Source organism: Dromaius novaehollandiae, chromosome 3 (assembly GCF_036370855.1).
Source record: "Dromaius novaehollandiae isolate bDroNov1 chromosome 3, bDroNov1.hap1, whole genome shotgun sequence".
NCBI classification, from domain to species: Eukaryota; Metazoa; Chordata; class Aves; order Casuariiformes; family Dromaiidae; genus Dromaius; species Dromaius novaehollandiae.
The window spans coordinates 85,273,746-85,292,255 of NC_088100.1; the positions used below are offsets into that span (position 1 = coordinate 85,273,746).

An 18,510-nucleotide genomic window follows, 5' to 3' on the forward strand; every position below is an offset into this window, starting at 1 on the left:
CTCCATCCTTGGAGGTGTTCAGGACTGGACTGAATGTGGCTCTGATCTGATTAGACCTGCTCTGAGCAGGGGGTTGAACTGGATGACCTTTGAAGGTCCCTTCCAACATAAATTATTCTATGATTCAAGAATTTGCACTGAGATCCCTACCAGGTAAAAGCCATTGTAGCCATCATTGGATTGGCTGCAGATGCATTGAAAAATAGGATTAGAATTCAGAATGATTTTCATGAATTGGAGGATGAAGAAAAGCTGGAACATGAAAAGAAATAGGAAGCAACTCAGCAAGGGCAAGTGCAGATGGACTGTACCAATATAAAGATACACTGTCTGAAGGAAGAAGAGGAAAATTGTTTGGGCAACAGTTCAGTTTAATGCTGAGTTGCACACTTCAAGGATAGTATGGACCAGCTGGAGGAAGTCAAAAGAAGAGCAGTGAGAGTTATTCAAGGTCTAGGAAGTAACAAGTCAGGATTCAATGAATTGGGGTTGATTAGATTAAGGAATAAAGAACTCAAGAGAGCATATAATAACTGTTTTGAATATATAAAATGCTGCTGCAAGAAGGAATGGTGGTGGAAAGGACAGCTTAAATGATTGAAAGACAATTTCAAGTTAGACATTAAAAAACACTCGCTAATAGAAAGTGAGACAGTGGAATACATTGTCCAATCTGTTATTAAAGACTTCTAATTGTGGAGATACTACAACAATCTCCCTAGTAAAATATCTGTCAGGAATGATTCAAGCATAGGTGATCCTTCCTTGGAGTAGGAAGGTGAGCCACGGGTATTTAAAAGGATGTTTTCAGACCTATGATTCCTATAAATTTTTAGCAAAAAGAAGCTGTCTGAATTGGTTAAAGACTATAATTACAACTGTTAAAACACAGGAAGGAGAGAGCCAACAGAAACTGTTACTGAGACAATAACTCTAAATTACAGGGAGCATGAGTGCTGTGTGTTAAAAAAGAAAGACAGAAAGAAAGAAAACAAGTGAAAGGAAAAGTTAAAATAAGAGAGTAGACCTGTCAGTCATATATGAAGACATGTTTTCAAATAAGGATGGAACGTAGAAGGAAAGTGCCACAGAACTGGTTAGTTTGTCTCTCTCACTCAGGGTTGGAAGAGAAATGAGATATAGAGAGTCAAACAGTGATTTAGAAAGAAGTGAATTAAGAGAGGGGAGGTCTTGCGGTACATGGTGGCAGAAGTAAGCAAAGCTTGGGAAAGTGCCGCTCTTCTGATTTTCCCAAAATAAGATCTGGAATGTGGAAGCCAAATCAGAGACAATATATGAGGATACTTCGCTTCGAACTGCACTTCTCTTTGTTTTCATGATAAATGTCTTTTTCATTTTACCTTGCTTTTAGGTGGTTCGCTACTTGGCTGGATGTGGATTGCAGAGTTGTCCTTTGCTGGTTTCTAAAGGCTACCCAGACATTGGATGGAATCCAGTTGAAGGAGAACGATATTTGGATTTTCTTCGTTTTGCTGTTTTTTGCAATGGTAGTGTAGGAACCTGCCAATTTTATAATTTCCTCTAATGTTTGAATGAATATTTGCTTGAAATTTGTCATTTGAAGTAGAGATATAAGCCAGCTTCATGGAATACCATAAATTTAAAGGACAGATAGTGGAAAGAGTAGAATCATGCAAAACATACAGTAACTTAGATATTCATTTCACAGATCATGTAGGCTCTTTGGTCTCTGAAATGGTGATATCTCTTTTGCAACTGGAACAAAGACTCCTAAATCTTTTTAAGGTAAAATTCATGCTATACAGAGAGCCAAAGACCCATGTTTTGGTTAAGATTTTTAGCAGGTATAGTGCTCCCTTCACTAGCTCTCTCACTTGAATGTGATTTTTACTACAAATCAGTGGCTTTTATGACGGTTTCAATATCCTTTATTACATAGTTACTTCTTTGGCTGTACTTAATTTTGAATTAAGTCATATGTTCTATATCATAGGTTTTATTACAATAATAGAGGGGTATGCTTGTGTATTTAGGTAACCTTCTCACTGATATTTAAACTGTTTTGCAGTTAAAAGTGTCTACTGATGCATACTGCACACTTCTCTGCCTTTATCCAATTATATTTCAGAAGTCTTTTTGATATAATCTTGAATCATGATATTTATTCTATGTAATAGGAGAGAGCGTGGAGGAGAATGCTAATGTTGTAGTCAGGCTGCTTATCCGTCGACCTGAATGTTTCGGTCCAGCTCTAAGAGGAGAAGGAGGCAATGGGTTGCTTGCCACCATGGAGGAAGCAATAAAAATATCAGAAGATCCAACAAGAGATGGACCTTCCCCAAGTAATGGATCTGGTAAAACCCTGTAGGTGCAGTGGAATTGCTTACATTGCCATAATTTTTGTTTGTTTTATAATCCTATTCATGAAATGACTTGTTGGTTTTAACATGTGAATTATTAACTGGATTCCTCCTTGGATTCTATGGAAGGTAGAAATTTGTCTTCTGCCAAATAGTGCTTCTCCTGCACTGTTAATTTTAAGTAACTTTCTCTAAATATCATATCATCTTTAGAATTCTGTTCGCTGTTTGTCAGCCAGTTAAGAATCAATCCCCAGTCACAAAATGAGACAGATAAATGGTAACAATGCAGATGTAATCTGCAATCTGAGAGATGCAATCTCTCAGGGACAAATGCCATTCTGTGTTAGTCTGCTGTAAATTCACTGATTATCAAGAAGCCACCATGTATAAGCCATTGCAGCTGTGAGCAAGTTTTGTATGTTTATTGCTGATGTAAAAACTTCTGTGTGTGGTTTTTTTTGTCTTTTGTTTGTTTTAACAACTAATGAATTTCAGTGAAATGGAAGAACAAGAAGATGACACTATTCACATGGGAAATGCCATCATGACCTTTTATGCAGCTCTGATTGATCTCTTAGGACGCTGTGCCCCTGAAATGCATGTAAGTTCCATGTCTTCATGCATTGAAAAGTGAAGGAATAGTTTTAATGATGGTTTGGTGTTTTGCTCTTTGGCTTTTTCACAGTAATACATGTTATCAGGTATTAAAGCAGTGGTATGACTACATAGTATCTCAGTGTACATGTGTTCATCTGCTAATTTGCAAGGAACTTCTGTAAGCTGTTCAGAAGTTGTTCTTTCAAACGGAATTATTCCATTCCTTTTCTTATTGCCGTTCCTTGGGGCAATTTGGTCTTTAACAACATTATTTCGTGAATATTGTTTGACTCTCTCCTATGACCATCAAATTATTCATATTTCCCTGTTTACTGTGATGGTGTACAGTGATTTTTAAACTGTGGTTCTACCATCTTCATATACGTATTTAAACAGACTATTTGACTTGCATATAAAAGGGGTTAATATGTGCGGGAGATAAACGGACAGCACGCCAATCAATATGATTAAATGCTGACACTTTATTAAGCCCGAATAGCATCTTTTATATGCCTTAACAGTGGTCCCGTGAATCAAACTATACAGTGATTGGGACATGTTCATTTAGTATGTACATCTAAACAGTATATGATTGGATAGCATTTACTGTCTCCGAGGAGGCAAAGAAATTACCTAAGCCCGTAAGTTTCCCACTGAACATCTGGGAGTTGTTTTTCTCGTTCCAAGGACAGCTTCTCACCACATTGCATGCCCTCTAGTAACCTTACCCATAGGCCGCAAAACCTACTTTCACACTCTTGCTGTTAGCATTAGGGCTGGATTGCTCACGTCCGTTTTCCTCTAGAAGATCCTGCACAACTATGACAGGACATTCTTTTAAAACATAGAAATAAGCGTTGTCCCCAAAAATACACATCAGTATCTCATAATCTTTATTCAAACCAAGAATGCTAGTCAAAGACAGGATGCCACTGTTTTAGGCATTAGATATATACGGTATTAGACAGTCATGCTATAAAAAAACAGCCCTTACCACATAGGTCCTAACAGTGGGGGCTATTTGAAAATATTTGTTCAGATTCAAAATACATTCCTGTTTCTTCAAAAATTCTCCTAAATTATGCATAGTTTCTTATTTTATTCTGAAATCTGCTCCAGTTCATGTAGATTTGTGCAGAGAAATCAGATTTCTGCAGAAATGGGTAACCTGAGAAAGTAGAGATATCCATATTCCAAGCTCACTGTACGAGTATGTTTCGTTTAAAATAATAATAGTCTTGTTTTTGCTCCCTCTCCCTCCCTTGTTAATAAACAAAGATAAAAAACGAAACAAGAACTGGGATACCTGAAAGTGTTATTTTTCAGTTGGGACAGCAAAGTACCATTTTGCATCTGAAAGGCCACTCCTCCCCCTTTTCTTCCTCCCCCCTCAGATACGTTTTGATGCTTTGTTCACTAGCTTTTTTAACAGTCCTAGATCCTAAATTTCTAGATTTTGCATCCAGAACACAGCAAATAAATACAGATTGTGTGAAATTTATATTACCAATTATAATATAAATATATTATGTAATAGTTGTTCTTGTGCATCTGTGATTTGGAAAGATTCTGGAACATGAGCACAAGTAAAAGATAGAAATAAGACCTTGTTAATTTTTTTATCTTTCCATTAGCTAATCCACGCAGGTAAAGGGGAAGCCATTAGGATCAGGTCAATTCTACGGTCTTTGATTCCACTGGAAGATTTGGTGGGCGTAATTAGTATTCCTTTCCACATGCCAACCATAGCTAAAGGTAAGACGATTGTTCTGCTTTCTTTTTGCTCCCACCCCACTCTTACTTTTTATAATTTGACCATATATTAATGCTCATATTTTTCTCAATATTTCAAAATGTTCTAGGAATTAAACTATTCGTAACATGAATTAGAAGAACAGTTGTGTGTGTTTCAAAAATTTCAAAAACATTTCTGGATGGTATAAGCAATAATCCTGTGTGCGTTTGAATCACTGATATAAATCCCATTCACTTGAATGACATCATGAAAATCTGTTGCAGCTTTAGAAAGAATTCTGTAAATACATAGTTCCTATTTTTCTAAATTATTAAAGAAAATTTCCAGTCTCTTTTCTTGACAATGTAATCTTTAGCTTTTGCTGTCCTGACCCTATTAATTGTTTCTAGGAGATCTTACTAAGACACCAGAGTTGTTCTTCAGCTACTGTGGTGAAGTTATAGGTGAAGCCCTGCTGAGGCCACAATTAGAGTACTGTGTCCAGTTTTGTGCTCCCCAGTGTAAGAGAGATATGGAACTACTGTAGTGAGTCCAGCAAAGGGCCACTAAGATGATTAAGGGACTAGAGCCATCTCTTATATGAGGGAAGGCTGGAAGAGCTAGGACTAGTTAACCTGGAGAAGAGAAGACTGGGTGGGAGGATCTTATCACTGTTTTTAAGTATCTGAAGGGAGGGTGTAGAGAGGATGGGGCCAGACTCTTCTCAGTGGTGACCAGCGATAGGATGAGTAGCAACAGGACCCAAACTGCACCACAGGAAGTTCCATCTGAACATGAGGAAAAACATTTTTGCTGTGAGGGTGACTGAGCACTGGAACAGGTTGCCTGGAGAATTTGTGGAGTCTCCATCCTTGGAGATATTCAAAAGCTGTCTGGACAGGGTCCTGGGCAGCCTGCTCTCAGTGACCCTGCTTGAGCAGGGGGGTTGAACTATTTCTGTGATTCTGTGAAGCATGCATACGCAAATGCGCACTAAAGAAAACACTTGTTTTCTGCCTACATAGAATTCATTGCAACAGTGGGAGCTAAGTAAGCATCAACATAAAAGGGAAAGGAGATATGTCTGCTTTTTTGGATGTTTTGAGAGAGAGTATTATAAATACAACATCATTTGCGTAGGGACTTACAGCACAAGAATGCCCAATTCAGTTACAGCAGAAGAGATAAACAAATCAATCAATTTATTATATAATTATTTATATATATTCAAATAGTGGTGATAAGTTATAGAAAAATGATATCTAAAGAGCAGATTATACAGTACAGCTCATAGATATGGAACGGATTAATTGGTTTCCAAAATTAAAGTATCAAAATTTAAAAATATTTCTGTGAATTGCTTTCAGATATTTCAGCTGTTTTCAATTACAGAGAACTATTTGCCACAATTTTAATTCATTATCGTACTTTATGTGCTCACCAGTGCTGCGTTCCTGCAGTATTTGATATAGATTTGTTCTATTTCTTACCTTCTGTTTGCTTCTTCTAAGAATGAAGTAGTTCTGTAGACAAATCAATGTTTGGGTATTTCTTATCATATTAGAGTGTCAGCTGCTAAGAATTCCATGGTACAAAATGTATGAACAAAAAAGCATGTGTGGACTTCAGGGTCTATCTGGGTAGAAATTGCCTTATGCATTTGTTTTCAATTCCTTTTCAGTTAACTACAGATTTGTTGTCTGTGTGTAACAAAGCTGTGGGGAAGACAGTTGGATATTAACAGAGGCTCAAAAGCTCTGACAAGAAGTAGCATGACTGCCTAGTCTGCTGGTACAGGATGAGCCTTGTCATTGAAGTCTTATTTCTTCCTTTTAGATGGTACTGTGGTGGAACCTGACATGTCTGCGGGGTTTTGCCCAGATCACAAGGCAGCCATGGTTTTGTTCCTTGACAGGGTCTATGGAATTGAAGACCAGGATTTTCTTCTACATCTTCTTGAAGTTGGCTTTCTGCCAGATCTCCGTGCTGCTGCTTCTTTAGATACGGTAAGGGTTTAAGTCTGTTGGTATTCCAGTTCCATTATCTTATTGAACAGTGCAGCATTTTTCATCCCCCAGAGGAATATATTTTATTTCTTCATCCTTCTGTGTTTCCCAATGCTGGATGAGCTGCCTGGTGCTGCTGAGCTTTGAAAATATTTGAAGAGCAGTGAAGAGGCATTCTCCACAATGATGCTGTCTTTGTAAGGAACCCACACTGCTACTATATCCAGAAGAGATGCAGTGTCTTTCTGCAGGAGACTTTCTGGGCTTGTGATGTCGAATCAAAGTCAGATCAGCTGCCAAAAAGCATGTAACTGAGAGGCTCTTCCCAGAGATTTAGCATGAAGGTGTTCCTCTCTAGAGATTTGTGGAAATCCTTCAATTTTTGTTGAACTCCTCCTTAAAATTGCTTTCTTTTTTTCTGTCAGTCTTCTTTGCATCTAATTTTTTCTTAGCTGGCTTGATACAGGGAGATCAAATTTAGGGAGCATGTATGAGGGCTAAGACATGGACTTTGATTTCCTTATTTGACCTATTTAGGCATTTTTCTAGAAAGTATTATGTTATTTAAGATAGAGCGGGTGAACATTTATGCATGAAACTGAAGCTTCATCGTAGCGTGGCAAAACAACTGAATTTTGCCAGTGCAAAATGGTATTGATGTTTTATGATTTTTGAATGCTCTGTTAAGCAACTATGGCATTCTTTAATATATTTTTGAAAATTATTTTTGTTTTTGAATGTTTATCTTTAGTGTGCAGTTTTGTGGTATTCATCATGCTTTCATTCAAAAAAAATGTCACCTGGGAAAAGACTTTCAAATCGGAAAAGAAAGCTGGCACCCAGATTCCAATAGGTATCAAGTTCCTATTTGTGTGTTTTGGAAATTTCCCTCTTTGTAATACTACAGAAGGAAAGCAAACAAAGAAAAAAGTTCTTTTCATTTGTAACAGCATTTACCAGACAAATCTAATTTGTGTCCTATTTATTCTATAGGCTGCTTTAAGTGCTACAGATATGGCTTTGGCTCTGAATCGATACCTTTGCACTGCCGTCTTGCCTTTGTTGACCAGATGTGCTCCTCTTTTTGCTGGCACAGAGCACCATGCTTCCCTCATTGATTCCTTATTACATACCGTGTACAGACTATCAAAGGGCTGCTCTCTTACCAAAGCTCAGCGAGATTCCATCGAAGAATGTTTACTCTCTATCTGTGGGTAAGGAAAGGCTCTTGGCAGCACAGAAATGCGAATTGGTAGAGTGACCTGTGATATTCATAATACAGGAATGCAAAACTGTGCCATCAGTAGCATAATGAAGATTTTTTGAGTAAGATATTTTAAATTGACTGTATTCAGTTGGCAACATTATTAATCACTCATATGCATCCCTCAGTTATTTGGCTATTACTGACTTTTTAAAATGTAAATCTTGGTAATTAAGAGGATGTACTACAAAAAGAGAAAGCTCTGGAGATGTGTAATTGTGTATACACTGAAGTGCCATTTAATTATTTTTTTTAGCTGCACAGATTGGCGGCATTGTTGAGGATCAGTAGATCATAGTTTTATGTAAACATTTAATTCTGCTAAGCATTACATTTGAAATCCTAGTCAATGACTGGTATTATTATACCTCATCATTGACACCTACTGGATAAATTTCATCTTGCCATCTGCAGTCTCAAATACAGTTGATTATTATCCAAGGTTTTTGTAAGCCTAGAGGCTCAATTTTCAGAAGTCAGTTAGGCACTTATGAATTTAAGTTCTAGTGAAAGTTAGGCTTTTAAATCACCAGCGCTCTTCTGAACATTTCACTGTAAATGATTTTTTTCATAATGTGGAAATTTGTTTGGAAATGACAGACACATTTATATTGTAGGTGGTAATTTTGTAGCTTAGAGGAAAAAAAAGTACTGTGCAGCAGTTCTTTATAAAATATGCTATTTTGATCATTTTATATACATGACCTTGATAAGAACTAATAAAATGAACCAGTGCCAATATTTGCTGTTCTTCTAGAACAGTTTAATGTCCTTGCCATTCTAACATACATATTATACCTATTTCTTCTGTCTTTCCAGTTGGTGCCCACTGTTGTGTGTTCTTGTTTAGTACATCCAAAGAATTAATGTTCATATATCCTTATTAGTTTAAGGACCATCAAGATATATTGCAAGAAATTTACATTATAGCATTTTTTTCATGGGCATGATAATCACAGTCTGCAATAACAGAATACGTTTTTTTCTTTCCTGATTTACTACATCTCTGTCTATAGATCAGATGTTTTCTCTGTGCTTCTTTAAAGTATGTGATTTGCGTGTTCAGAAGGTTTTCTTTGATATGCACTTGTATGTTCTCTTTTGGGCATGCTTTTTGTAGTGCCATAAGCAAATTCTTATTGCTTTATGAATTTGAAAAATCTTAATGGTGTAGAAATGTCAGGTTACTTTAATGTATTTATTAATTATTTACATGAAACCATGCTGTACACTCTTTTGAAATTATCTGTATGCTTTCAGGCAGTTGAGGCCTTCCATGATGCAGCATTTGCTGAGAAGATTAGTATTTGATGTTCCTCTATTAAATGAACATGCGAAGATGCCTCTCAAGGTAAATGTGTATTTTAATCTTCAGTAACATTCCTTGTAACAAGGTGCAACAAAAATACTTACATAGGGAGTGTTCTCTATGTTCTATATTAGCTTAACTCCAATCTGCAAAATAGACCATTGTTCTTAAAGATAAGTTACCACTCTGGCAGGAAATCAGTCTAATTTGCATCCATTCATATAGAAATATTAGGCCAATGTCAAATGCTTACTTCTTCTCTAATTCTCTCTTTTTTTGAAAACCTATGTGGAAACAGAGTAGGGGAACCCTTGGAAATAGAAGAAAGACGAATTCAGTGCCAAAGAAGGACAATGATTAATAATTTCCATGTTTCCTAACTTCTGCCCTTTGTGTTGATTTTCCCTGCCCTCAGAAAATGGAGTCTTTTTCTGTGGTTTGTGCTTGCAAATCTGAGGAATACATATTTGTTATTAATCTTCAATTTTGTTTTCTGCCCCCAAGGATTTTTCCATATCATTTGATTCTGATTCCTAATCCACAAGAAAGATATGTTGTTTCCTTACTGAGATGGTACACTCCTTAAAGATTCCTTAGATTTCAACACCAGTTCTTGGAAATCCATTATTTCCCACATACTGCTACTTTTCAGCAGCCCTTTCTAATGCTTTCCCACCACAACTCTGAACAGGACATTTCTTCTTTTCTTATTTAATTATTTGCTCTTCTTTGAAAGCCATAGATCACAATTAATTACATTTTATGTCTGTTTTCTTTGCCAAAATACTAATCAGAATTATGCAGGTTTGTACTAGCCAGATTGTGGTCCCTGACCTTAGATGAGGAGCTAGAATCACTAGTCTCAACCAGGACCTGCTGCATGGTCTTACCTCCCCTAAGGGCTTCAGAATTCAGTTGTGTATCCCAAGAAGTGTTCAGTCAAACTCAAGGTGCTAGAGCAGCCATTCTTTAATACTTATGTGTGAGAATAGCAGTTGATAATGTAGTGTACTGCACTTGAGGGGTGTCTTCTCATGTATTCTGACATCTCATGTGCTGGAACAACTCAGTAGCAATATTGGAAGGCACTTGGCTCTCTCTGCTTGGCTACGACTCTTTAGGTTTTTTTGAGAGAGAACTTCCCGAGATCTGTTCATCTAAAACAGCAGTATTTTTGACCCTGAAGGTCTGTAGTGTAATGACTTTTCTGTATTGTTGAACCAAACAGGAAGGAAATAATTAGATTCCTTCTCTAGGGGATCCAGGCTTCAGGATAGGAATATAGATAGGAGGAGAACCAAGGTGTTAGCTGGGGCAAACAATTTTGTCCACTTATAACTGAACAAGATAATTCCAGAACTTTGCTAAGATCTCACTGTCAATAAACTGATTTTCAGTGATTTAATAATGGAATATTGCATACATCTGCTAATGTATTTCTGGTTTGAAAGTACTGTGCATACTCCTTATGTACTTTTGCTAGCAAGCAGATTGTAGTAGTCTTAATTCCAAAGAGAGAGGTGCAAGTTCAGTCATGGTTCTGAAGATGTAATTTTGGAGATTTGAGAAGGGATGGGAGGAAAGGAGGAATTTACGCTGGCTAAGTAAGAATAGGGTACTATCTGTTGCGAATATCTCTGCTGGTGTCTACAATTAAAAATTAATGTAGCTAAGGCAGCATGTGAATTTAAATCTATGGTGCTTCTCCTGTATAATTTTGTGTGAATTTTCTGGAACAGGACTTCCTTGTTTTCATTTCCTCTAAGACATTTTCAGTGCTTCATCAGGGACAGCTCTAAGAGTAAACCTGCCTTTATTCCTGGCTAGATTAAAAGACAAATTAGATGTTAACACTCACATTTTGTCCAAAAGCCAAATCTGATGTGTGGCCATTGTGTAATAGAATTTGTTTTGAAATAAAGTTTTCATATAGCTCTTACACTCTCGAAGGCCGTAAGATCTCTGTGATTTAACATGAGTAATAAAACTTCTGTCTTTTTGTTATCTACATGTGCAATTTCTTGTCTCTCGTTCTTCCTTAATCTTCTGACAGCTTAGATAATAGTTCCTTAAATCTGAAGATATGCTAAGATATGAAGATATGTATTATATGGATCCTTTTTTTTTCCTTTTTTATCCATGAAACTTGAGTTTGCAAAGCAGTGAGCTTATGTTTTTCGTTATCAAAATCCTTATTTCCACACTTCAGTACTTTTTTTTTTTAATTATTGCCCTTATTTCTGCTTATTTACATTATGAATATCTGCATTTTTACATCTTGGTATGTATTTTGACTAGAGAAAAGGGGATCCTAGCAGCTGTTTGCTGGCTGTGACTTGCAATATTTTGCTAACATGCTTTGCAAAATGATGTTGAAAGGATTATTTTTTTCTCTGAGAGATTGTTGAAATAAAGTCTGAATTAAAATTGCGGCCAGATTTGTAAGAAATAGCATCCTGTGCCTTAAGAAAAGCTTCCTGCATCTGCCCCTGAATTAGAGGACTAGATTTTCATACTTTGCTATTGTTAGAAAATCTTTCTCATTTGGGGTTGCCTTCAGGGAGAGATTTTTAATTACTTTTTTCTCATCTTGTCTGTGACTTAGGGGCATAGTAGATACATTAGATGGAAAATTTGTGAAGATTTTGTTTGGCAAATACTTAGTAGCAAGTCCTCACACCATTTAAGTCCATGATAATCTGGAATTTTGTAACCACTTGGGGAGAAAACATGCTCGAATATGTATGTAATGAATAGAGAGGGAGGGAGAATAAAGCTCCTCTGCTGGTTATATTAGAGGGAGGTAGGATAGACTGAGGACAGGTTTTATAGATCACAGAAGAGAAGACGAATTATAGTGGGGATTTCTGATGAATAGCTTCCAGACACGTTAATAATAATTGGAAGCTGGGTTAAATCACCGTTCTACTGTCTTACCTGTGTAGTAGCAGCGTTTGGAATAGTGACTCATTGACTGAAGTGAATTCTTGGCTATCCTGGAGCTGATGGGGTTCTTATGGTGTGGGGAAGAATTCTTCTCTGTCACATGCTTTTTGCATATGTCAGTAATGTAAGAACTGCTCATTTTGTGGCAATATCCACTGAGGATTTAAAAATAGATAAATACATCGCATGAGGAATCAGAACATGTACTGCTTGATAAAAATTAGAAATTGCTCTGGCAGTTTCTGTGTAGTGGTTGAGTGCCATAACTGAAGAACATAAGCAATTATGTTTTATTTGCTTTCAAAATATGTTCTGTTTTAGTTGCTGACAAATCATTATGAAAGATGCTGGAAGTATTATTGTTTGCCAGGTGGATGGGGTAACTTTGGTGCTGCCTCAGAAGAAGAACTTCATTTATCCAGAAAGTTGTTCTGGGGTATTTTTGATGCCTTGTCTCAAAAGGTAATTCATTTTAATATCAAACTATTACCAGAAGAGCCTTATTGGGTAACTTTTTAGAAAAATCTGTTATTTTTACCTAGCTTTTGTCAACCCTGCACTATCCACCTTGAAGGGAAAAATATAGGCTTTAGTGAATATAAGTCTTCCTGTTTAATTCTTTGTGTTATAGCTCCTGCCTTAAGGTTTTTGTGTGCTCATTACAAAATTATATGTAGCTGTTGAAATAGTCTTGGAGTATATCTATACAGGTCAGCTCAGTGTCTGGGCCCTAAAAGCAAATTCAAGCATCTGCAGGTCATTGAAGGCTGCGTTTTTCTACCTCACACACTACACATCCTTAAATCAAGAGCACAGTCTTTTGCTTAGTAGTAGATCACCCTAGACTCAATTCTATGTTGGACACAGGTTTGATGATACCCCTCGGTATGTATTTATTGTTAATTCTGTAGGTATTTTTAAGCAATCTGTTTACAACTTCATGAGAGTTTTGTTGCAAATCCGGGTATTTAGAAAGGCTGTGAATATTCCTGTGCTGTATTCTCTTCCCAGATACCTGCAAAGTGCCCAGTCTTGCTCTCATTGAAGTTAATATTTTTTGCATTTACTTCAACAAGATCAAGTCTTGATCCTAGCTTTATCTTTAGTATATAGTATATTATTAGCCATCAATTTCTTTTATTTTCAGAAGAGAAATTCAATTCCAGGTTGAATAAACAAGCCGTTCTGTGGCTCTTTGGTTTCACCTATAACTATGTCAATTTCAGCAAGGATGTTGGTAGCTTCCGTTCACTACTATCTCTCCATCCCTGGTATGTTCCACAGAAGTATGAACAAGAACTCTTCAAACTGGCATTGCCTTGTCTGAGTGCAGTTGCAGGGGCCTTACCCCCGGACTATATGGAATCAAATTATGTCAGTATGATGGAAAAACAATCTTCAATGGATTCAGATGGGAACTTTAACCCTCAGCCTGTTGATACCTCAAAGTAAGGAATTACATTGTTGCAACTAATTTGTACCTTGGGTGGGTAAAAAGAGGGATGGAGTCTCTTATTGGATGGGATGTGAAGTTACAGCTTTTATTCATGCCTATTTTGAACATACATCTTTTAGATAAAATGGAGGTCTTGTGCTTTAAAGCAAGAAATATACAGTTAGAGAAATAATTCCTGTCATTATTAACAACAGCCAAGATGCTAATTCCAGTGCCTGTAGATGATAGTATACCTACAGACAATGATGTTGATCCTTTATTTATATAATATCTTTTTACTCTGAATAATGGGGAAATGGGCTGCAAGATCTTCATTCTCTCTGCACAGTCTGATGTCTGATGACACATCTGCCAGACAAAACACGTATCTGAAGGGGATCTTCATTTCCTGATTTTGGTTACAGCCAGAGCCACCTTCTACTCTGTATAGAATAGTCTTACAGCAGAGAGATTGTGCACTATATCTTGAGCAATACTGTTTGTAGGACATCTTTTCCAATTGCCTTTGTGGGCGTTCTGTCTATATCAACACTCAGGAGACAGAATTCCTTCAGCAGATTGGTACCTTTGATTCACTATGCTGGTACATACATGGATGTTGTAAGATGGTAGCAGAAGCCATAATGTGGGCTGGAATACAGGAATCACATCAGTCTCTACTAAAATTCATTCGATTAAGATATATTTAGGATATATGAAGATTTAGCGAAATATGACGAGGATATTTTACTCTCATTTAAGAGATTAATTGAAGAAGACGTTGTCTAGTTTCATTTCAGATGAATATAGTAGATAGCCAGAATGCATTCAATAGTTCCAAAGAAGACTACCTAACGTTACCCAAGTCATCAGTTATTGTGCTTCTCATTTCCATATGAGGGGTCAATAGTTCTGTGATGATTCAGGACAAAGAAAGTACTACTTCTATCAGTATCACTTCTACCCTATCCTGTGTTGTTTTACATGCCAGTCCTGTATCCCAGTGCTTACCAGTCCTAGCCCTATTTAGATGAAGCTGTAGATTATATCACCTTGTTGTATTTCTGCATTTATGCAAAGTATTATACTATGGTTAGAGTTGCACCCCACATACCTTCAAACAATAAAAACTGCTGGCAATATTTATGAATATTTTATGGCCTCTATTATTTTCCATGTGATTAGGCCCTTGCAAACTGTTACTTTGATTGTATATGGGATCATTTTATTTCTTTTTTCCCATCCTATGACTGAAAATTAAAAAATAGACTCTCCTAGTTTCCAGTAGATGGCATTACAACACTGTTGCTGCCTAAATTCTGTGTTACAGGAGGGAAGATCTTGCTATTTCAGGAATGATCAAGAAGAGCACCAGAACTTTCAATTATAAGAATGCAGATGCAGAAAAATACTGATATAGAATAAATGATTTTTGGAAAAGGATTCTGTCTCTGGTGCTTGTTTGACAGTTAAGATAGCTGCTTTTCTTAGCCGTTCAAGAAATCTCAACTTCAGCAGTGTCTTCTTGAGGAGCTAGTGTATTTATTTGTATACTCCTATTTTTCATAAGGGTTTTTATAATTTTTTTAGCTATTCATTGGGTTGTTGGAAAATAAAGCCTTGAGTATATAACTTCTGAGTTGTCGTAAGTTACAGTGCTTCAGTTATCTAATGAAATTTATAGGAATATATAAAATATATAGCATGCTTCAAAAAGGATTGTTAGCATAGCTAGTTTGTAACTGATATATGTAATAAGTTAGCACTGTATTTCTGAAACTAAAGGCCATAGTTATATTTTTAATCTCAAGAAAATGAATGTTAGAAATAGAAACATGGCAAAAAGCATATGTATTGGGTATCATTATTGTTTTTTCACTACATGTGTGTTAAAGAGGTAAAAATCCTGTAGCAGCTGTAGTCCTCATTCAGCACCCATTAAATAAGTCAGACTCTTTTCCTTGATATAAGTGGGGCTTGAAGCAAGCTATATATGAGGAAAACAGCACAGCAAGGTATTTTGCATGGATATATGCACTGCTAATTATTTATTTTAAAGTTTTCTTCAAAATGACACCATTCACATTTTAGTATGTGGAATATAATGTTTTTTTCCCTTCACTTTCAGCATTATTATCCCTGAAAAGCTAGAATATTTCATTAACAAATATGCAGAACACTCTCATGATAAATGGTCAATGGAAAAGGTAAAATCCATATTCCTGTTAAAGCAGAATATGAACTTTTATGTGTATCCATTTAATCTTAAGAAGATTTTACTCTGAGTGTTATTATTTTTCGTAAGATTACAAGTTGGTACACATGTAAGGTATAACTTTATATTTTCTTGAATTACATTTTTTTGAGTAGTTCTGTAAGTGCATTTGAGTATTTCATACTGGTGTTTCACCATTTCTTTATTGTTAACTTTTGAGTAAATATACTTGCTAATTGTAGTTTTATTGATTTCAAATTTCACTTTTTTAACCAAAAAATCCTTAGGAATTCTATGCCTCTGTGTAGCTTCTGTGTCCAGTATTAGAAACTGTTACTTAAATGTAAAACAGTATCATGTTCTATGCAAATCAAGGATCATGCTCTGAGGAAATCAAGAAAGAGAAAATGAATTGAAATGTTTACTTCAAGTAATCACTAACTTTCAAAAAGATAGCATTTTACATAATTCATTTTATTATAACTAGATAAAGCAGAGCTGACTAAATTGTTGAGAAAATAATAGAAAGGAAATTTAAGAAAGAAAGTAGTCCTGCAGAAGCACTATTTGGTTCCTTTGTACAAATAAAAATATGATTTTTGATAATTTTTCCCTCTCCCCCATTTTTTCTTTTTTTTTAATTACCGTTTTCAGTTTGCCAATGGATGGGTATATGGTGAAACATATTCTGAATCTGCGAAAGTGCAACCATTAATGAAACAATATAAATTACTGTCCGAAAAGGTGAGGAATTTTTTCATTCTTTTTGATTCAATGTGACCAAAAGATTGCTTCTTTCACTCTGAGTGTATCACCTTATGTTTACATCACTTTGTTTTTAATTTAGAATGCATCAACTGATGTGTGATTGATTGTTCTCTTCCTCTAAAATCTCAAGAAGAGATGATAGGGTTTTTATTGTACAATAGCTAGGCCACTCAACCTGCTTTCTCTCATTGCTGAACTTAACTTATGATGAAGCTGAAGTGCCACATCACCGCTCTGTTTTTACAGTGATATCATACAGGCATGCCTAGTTGGTTAGTGAGGAAGGACTTGGGTTTACCAACGGAGAGCCATGAAGATGATTAGAAGCTTGGAGAACTTGACATAGGAAGAAAGGCTGAAGGAAGAGGGTTTGTTCAGCCTAAAGAAAAGAAGGCTCTGGGGTGATCTGATCACAGTATCTCAATACCTAAAAAGTAGTTGTAGAGAAGATGGAGCTACTCTCTTCACAGAGATGCACAGGACAAAGGCAACAGGTGTAAGCTGCTCAGGAGATTCTGGACATAAGAAAAAAGTTATTCACCATGAGAACAATTAAATATTCCAGTATGTTGCCCAGAGAAGTGGTGAAATCTCTCTCACTGGAAATATTCAAGACTTGGCTTGACAGGGCCCTGGACAACCTAATTTAAGGCTATATTTTCAATGGAATATTGAGCCAGATGATCTTCAGAGGTCCATTGCAACCTTGACTTTTTTATGATTCTATGATTTTGAGTTTTGCTTCAGGTAGTAGACAAAGCACTTTGTTACTCATGATAATTAGCTGCTTCACTTTTGAATTGATATCTGAACATGCCATTAACATTGTTATCCTTGTGATCATCAGCTTTTTTATTTCCTTCTTTGCTGTGACCTTATGCCCTAAGGGCTGATTTCAGTAGATTACTTTGCATCTCAGTATAGCCAAGCAAAAGTCCAATAGTTATGTTTCACTCTATAGAGCTACAGAATTAACACAGTAATTACTGCCTGTGTATTATCCTAGGAGAAAGAAATTTATCGATGGCCAATAAAAGAATCACTGAAAACCATGCTGGCATGGGGATGGCGGATTGAAAGAACACGGGAGGGAGACTCCATGGCTGTCTATAATCGAACACGTCGCATATCTCAAACCAGTCAAGTAAGTCAGTCATTTAATATTCCAGAAAAATGCAAGCAAAATATGTTTTCATTTTTAGGTATTAAATGATGAAATATTTCTGCAGCATGAAAGCACATGGAAGTGTTTTTTGCAAGCAATCATAGAATATGTAAAACTGGTTTGAGATTTAGATTTCTATTCATAGAAACTGGAAATTTCTGCTTGCTTAGCTTTCCCTATTCAAAAATAATGCTCTAATAAACATTTTCAAAAAAGTATACAGAACTGAAATATTAATGTAGTTTCTCACTTTTTTAAAGTTAATTGCATTATTTATGAGAATTATGTACATCAGTAGGTGATTATACATCAATGGTGAGTATTAATATGATTTTGATCTCTTTTTGTGGAGTTTTTTGGAATTTTGTGGAATTATGAATGCCTTTAAGCATGTAGAGAAATAGAGGTGCATATATAAATGATTTTTATTTCTTTTTTTTAAAGGAAAATGAATACAGATATGAATGTTAATGCATCATTAAATTTACAACTGTAGACAATCAGTGTTCTGAAAATTTTCACGATAGGCTTTTCCTTAAAGATAGACTCCTTAAATCAAAACACTGTTAGGATAAAACACAGACATATTGGCAGTATATTTTCTGAAAGCTTTATGTACTTTGCAAGTTAAACTGAGAGGCCAGACTGTCTTTGTCTCTCAATCACATAGACACACATGGAGCCAAGTCAGTGAGGAAATAAAATAGAGTGGAAAAATCTTTTCC

At 36.0% G+C, this 18,510-nt stretch overlaps 1 protein-coding gene across 1 annotated transcript in view; it reads left to right on the forward strand.

Moving 5' to 3' along the window:
- Positions 1-18,510, forward strand: part of RYR2 (ryanodine receptor 2) — a 470,020-nt gene that overhangs the window by 319,741 nt on the left and 131,769 nt on the right. The window contains exons 46-57 of the mRNA XM_064509351.1: positions 1,373-1,508; positions 2,160-2,346; positions 2,841-2,946; positions 4,577-4,697; positions 6,514-6,683; positions 7,677-7,897; positions 9,208-9,298; positions 12,524-12,664; positions 13,487-13,650; positions 15,766-15,844; positions 16,507-16,596; positions 17,627-17,764. Of these exons, the coding sequence (XP_064365421.1) occupies positions 1,373-1,508; positions 2,160-2,346; positions 2,841-2,946; positions 4,577-4,697; positions 6,514-6,683; positions 7,677-7,897; positions 9,208-9,298; positions 12,524-12,664; positions 13,487-13,650; positions 15,766-15,844; positions 16,507-16,596; positions 17,627-17,764 (1,644 nt within the window). The remainder of the gene's footprint in view (positions 1-1,372; positions 1,509-2,159; positions 2,347-2,840; positions 2,947-4,576; positions 4,698-6,513; positions 6,684-7,676; positions 7,898-9,207; positions 9,299-12,523; positions 12,665-13,486; positions 13,651-15,765; positions 15,845-16,506; positions 16,597-17,626; positions 17,765-18,510) is intronic.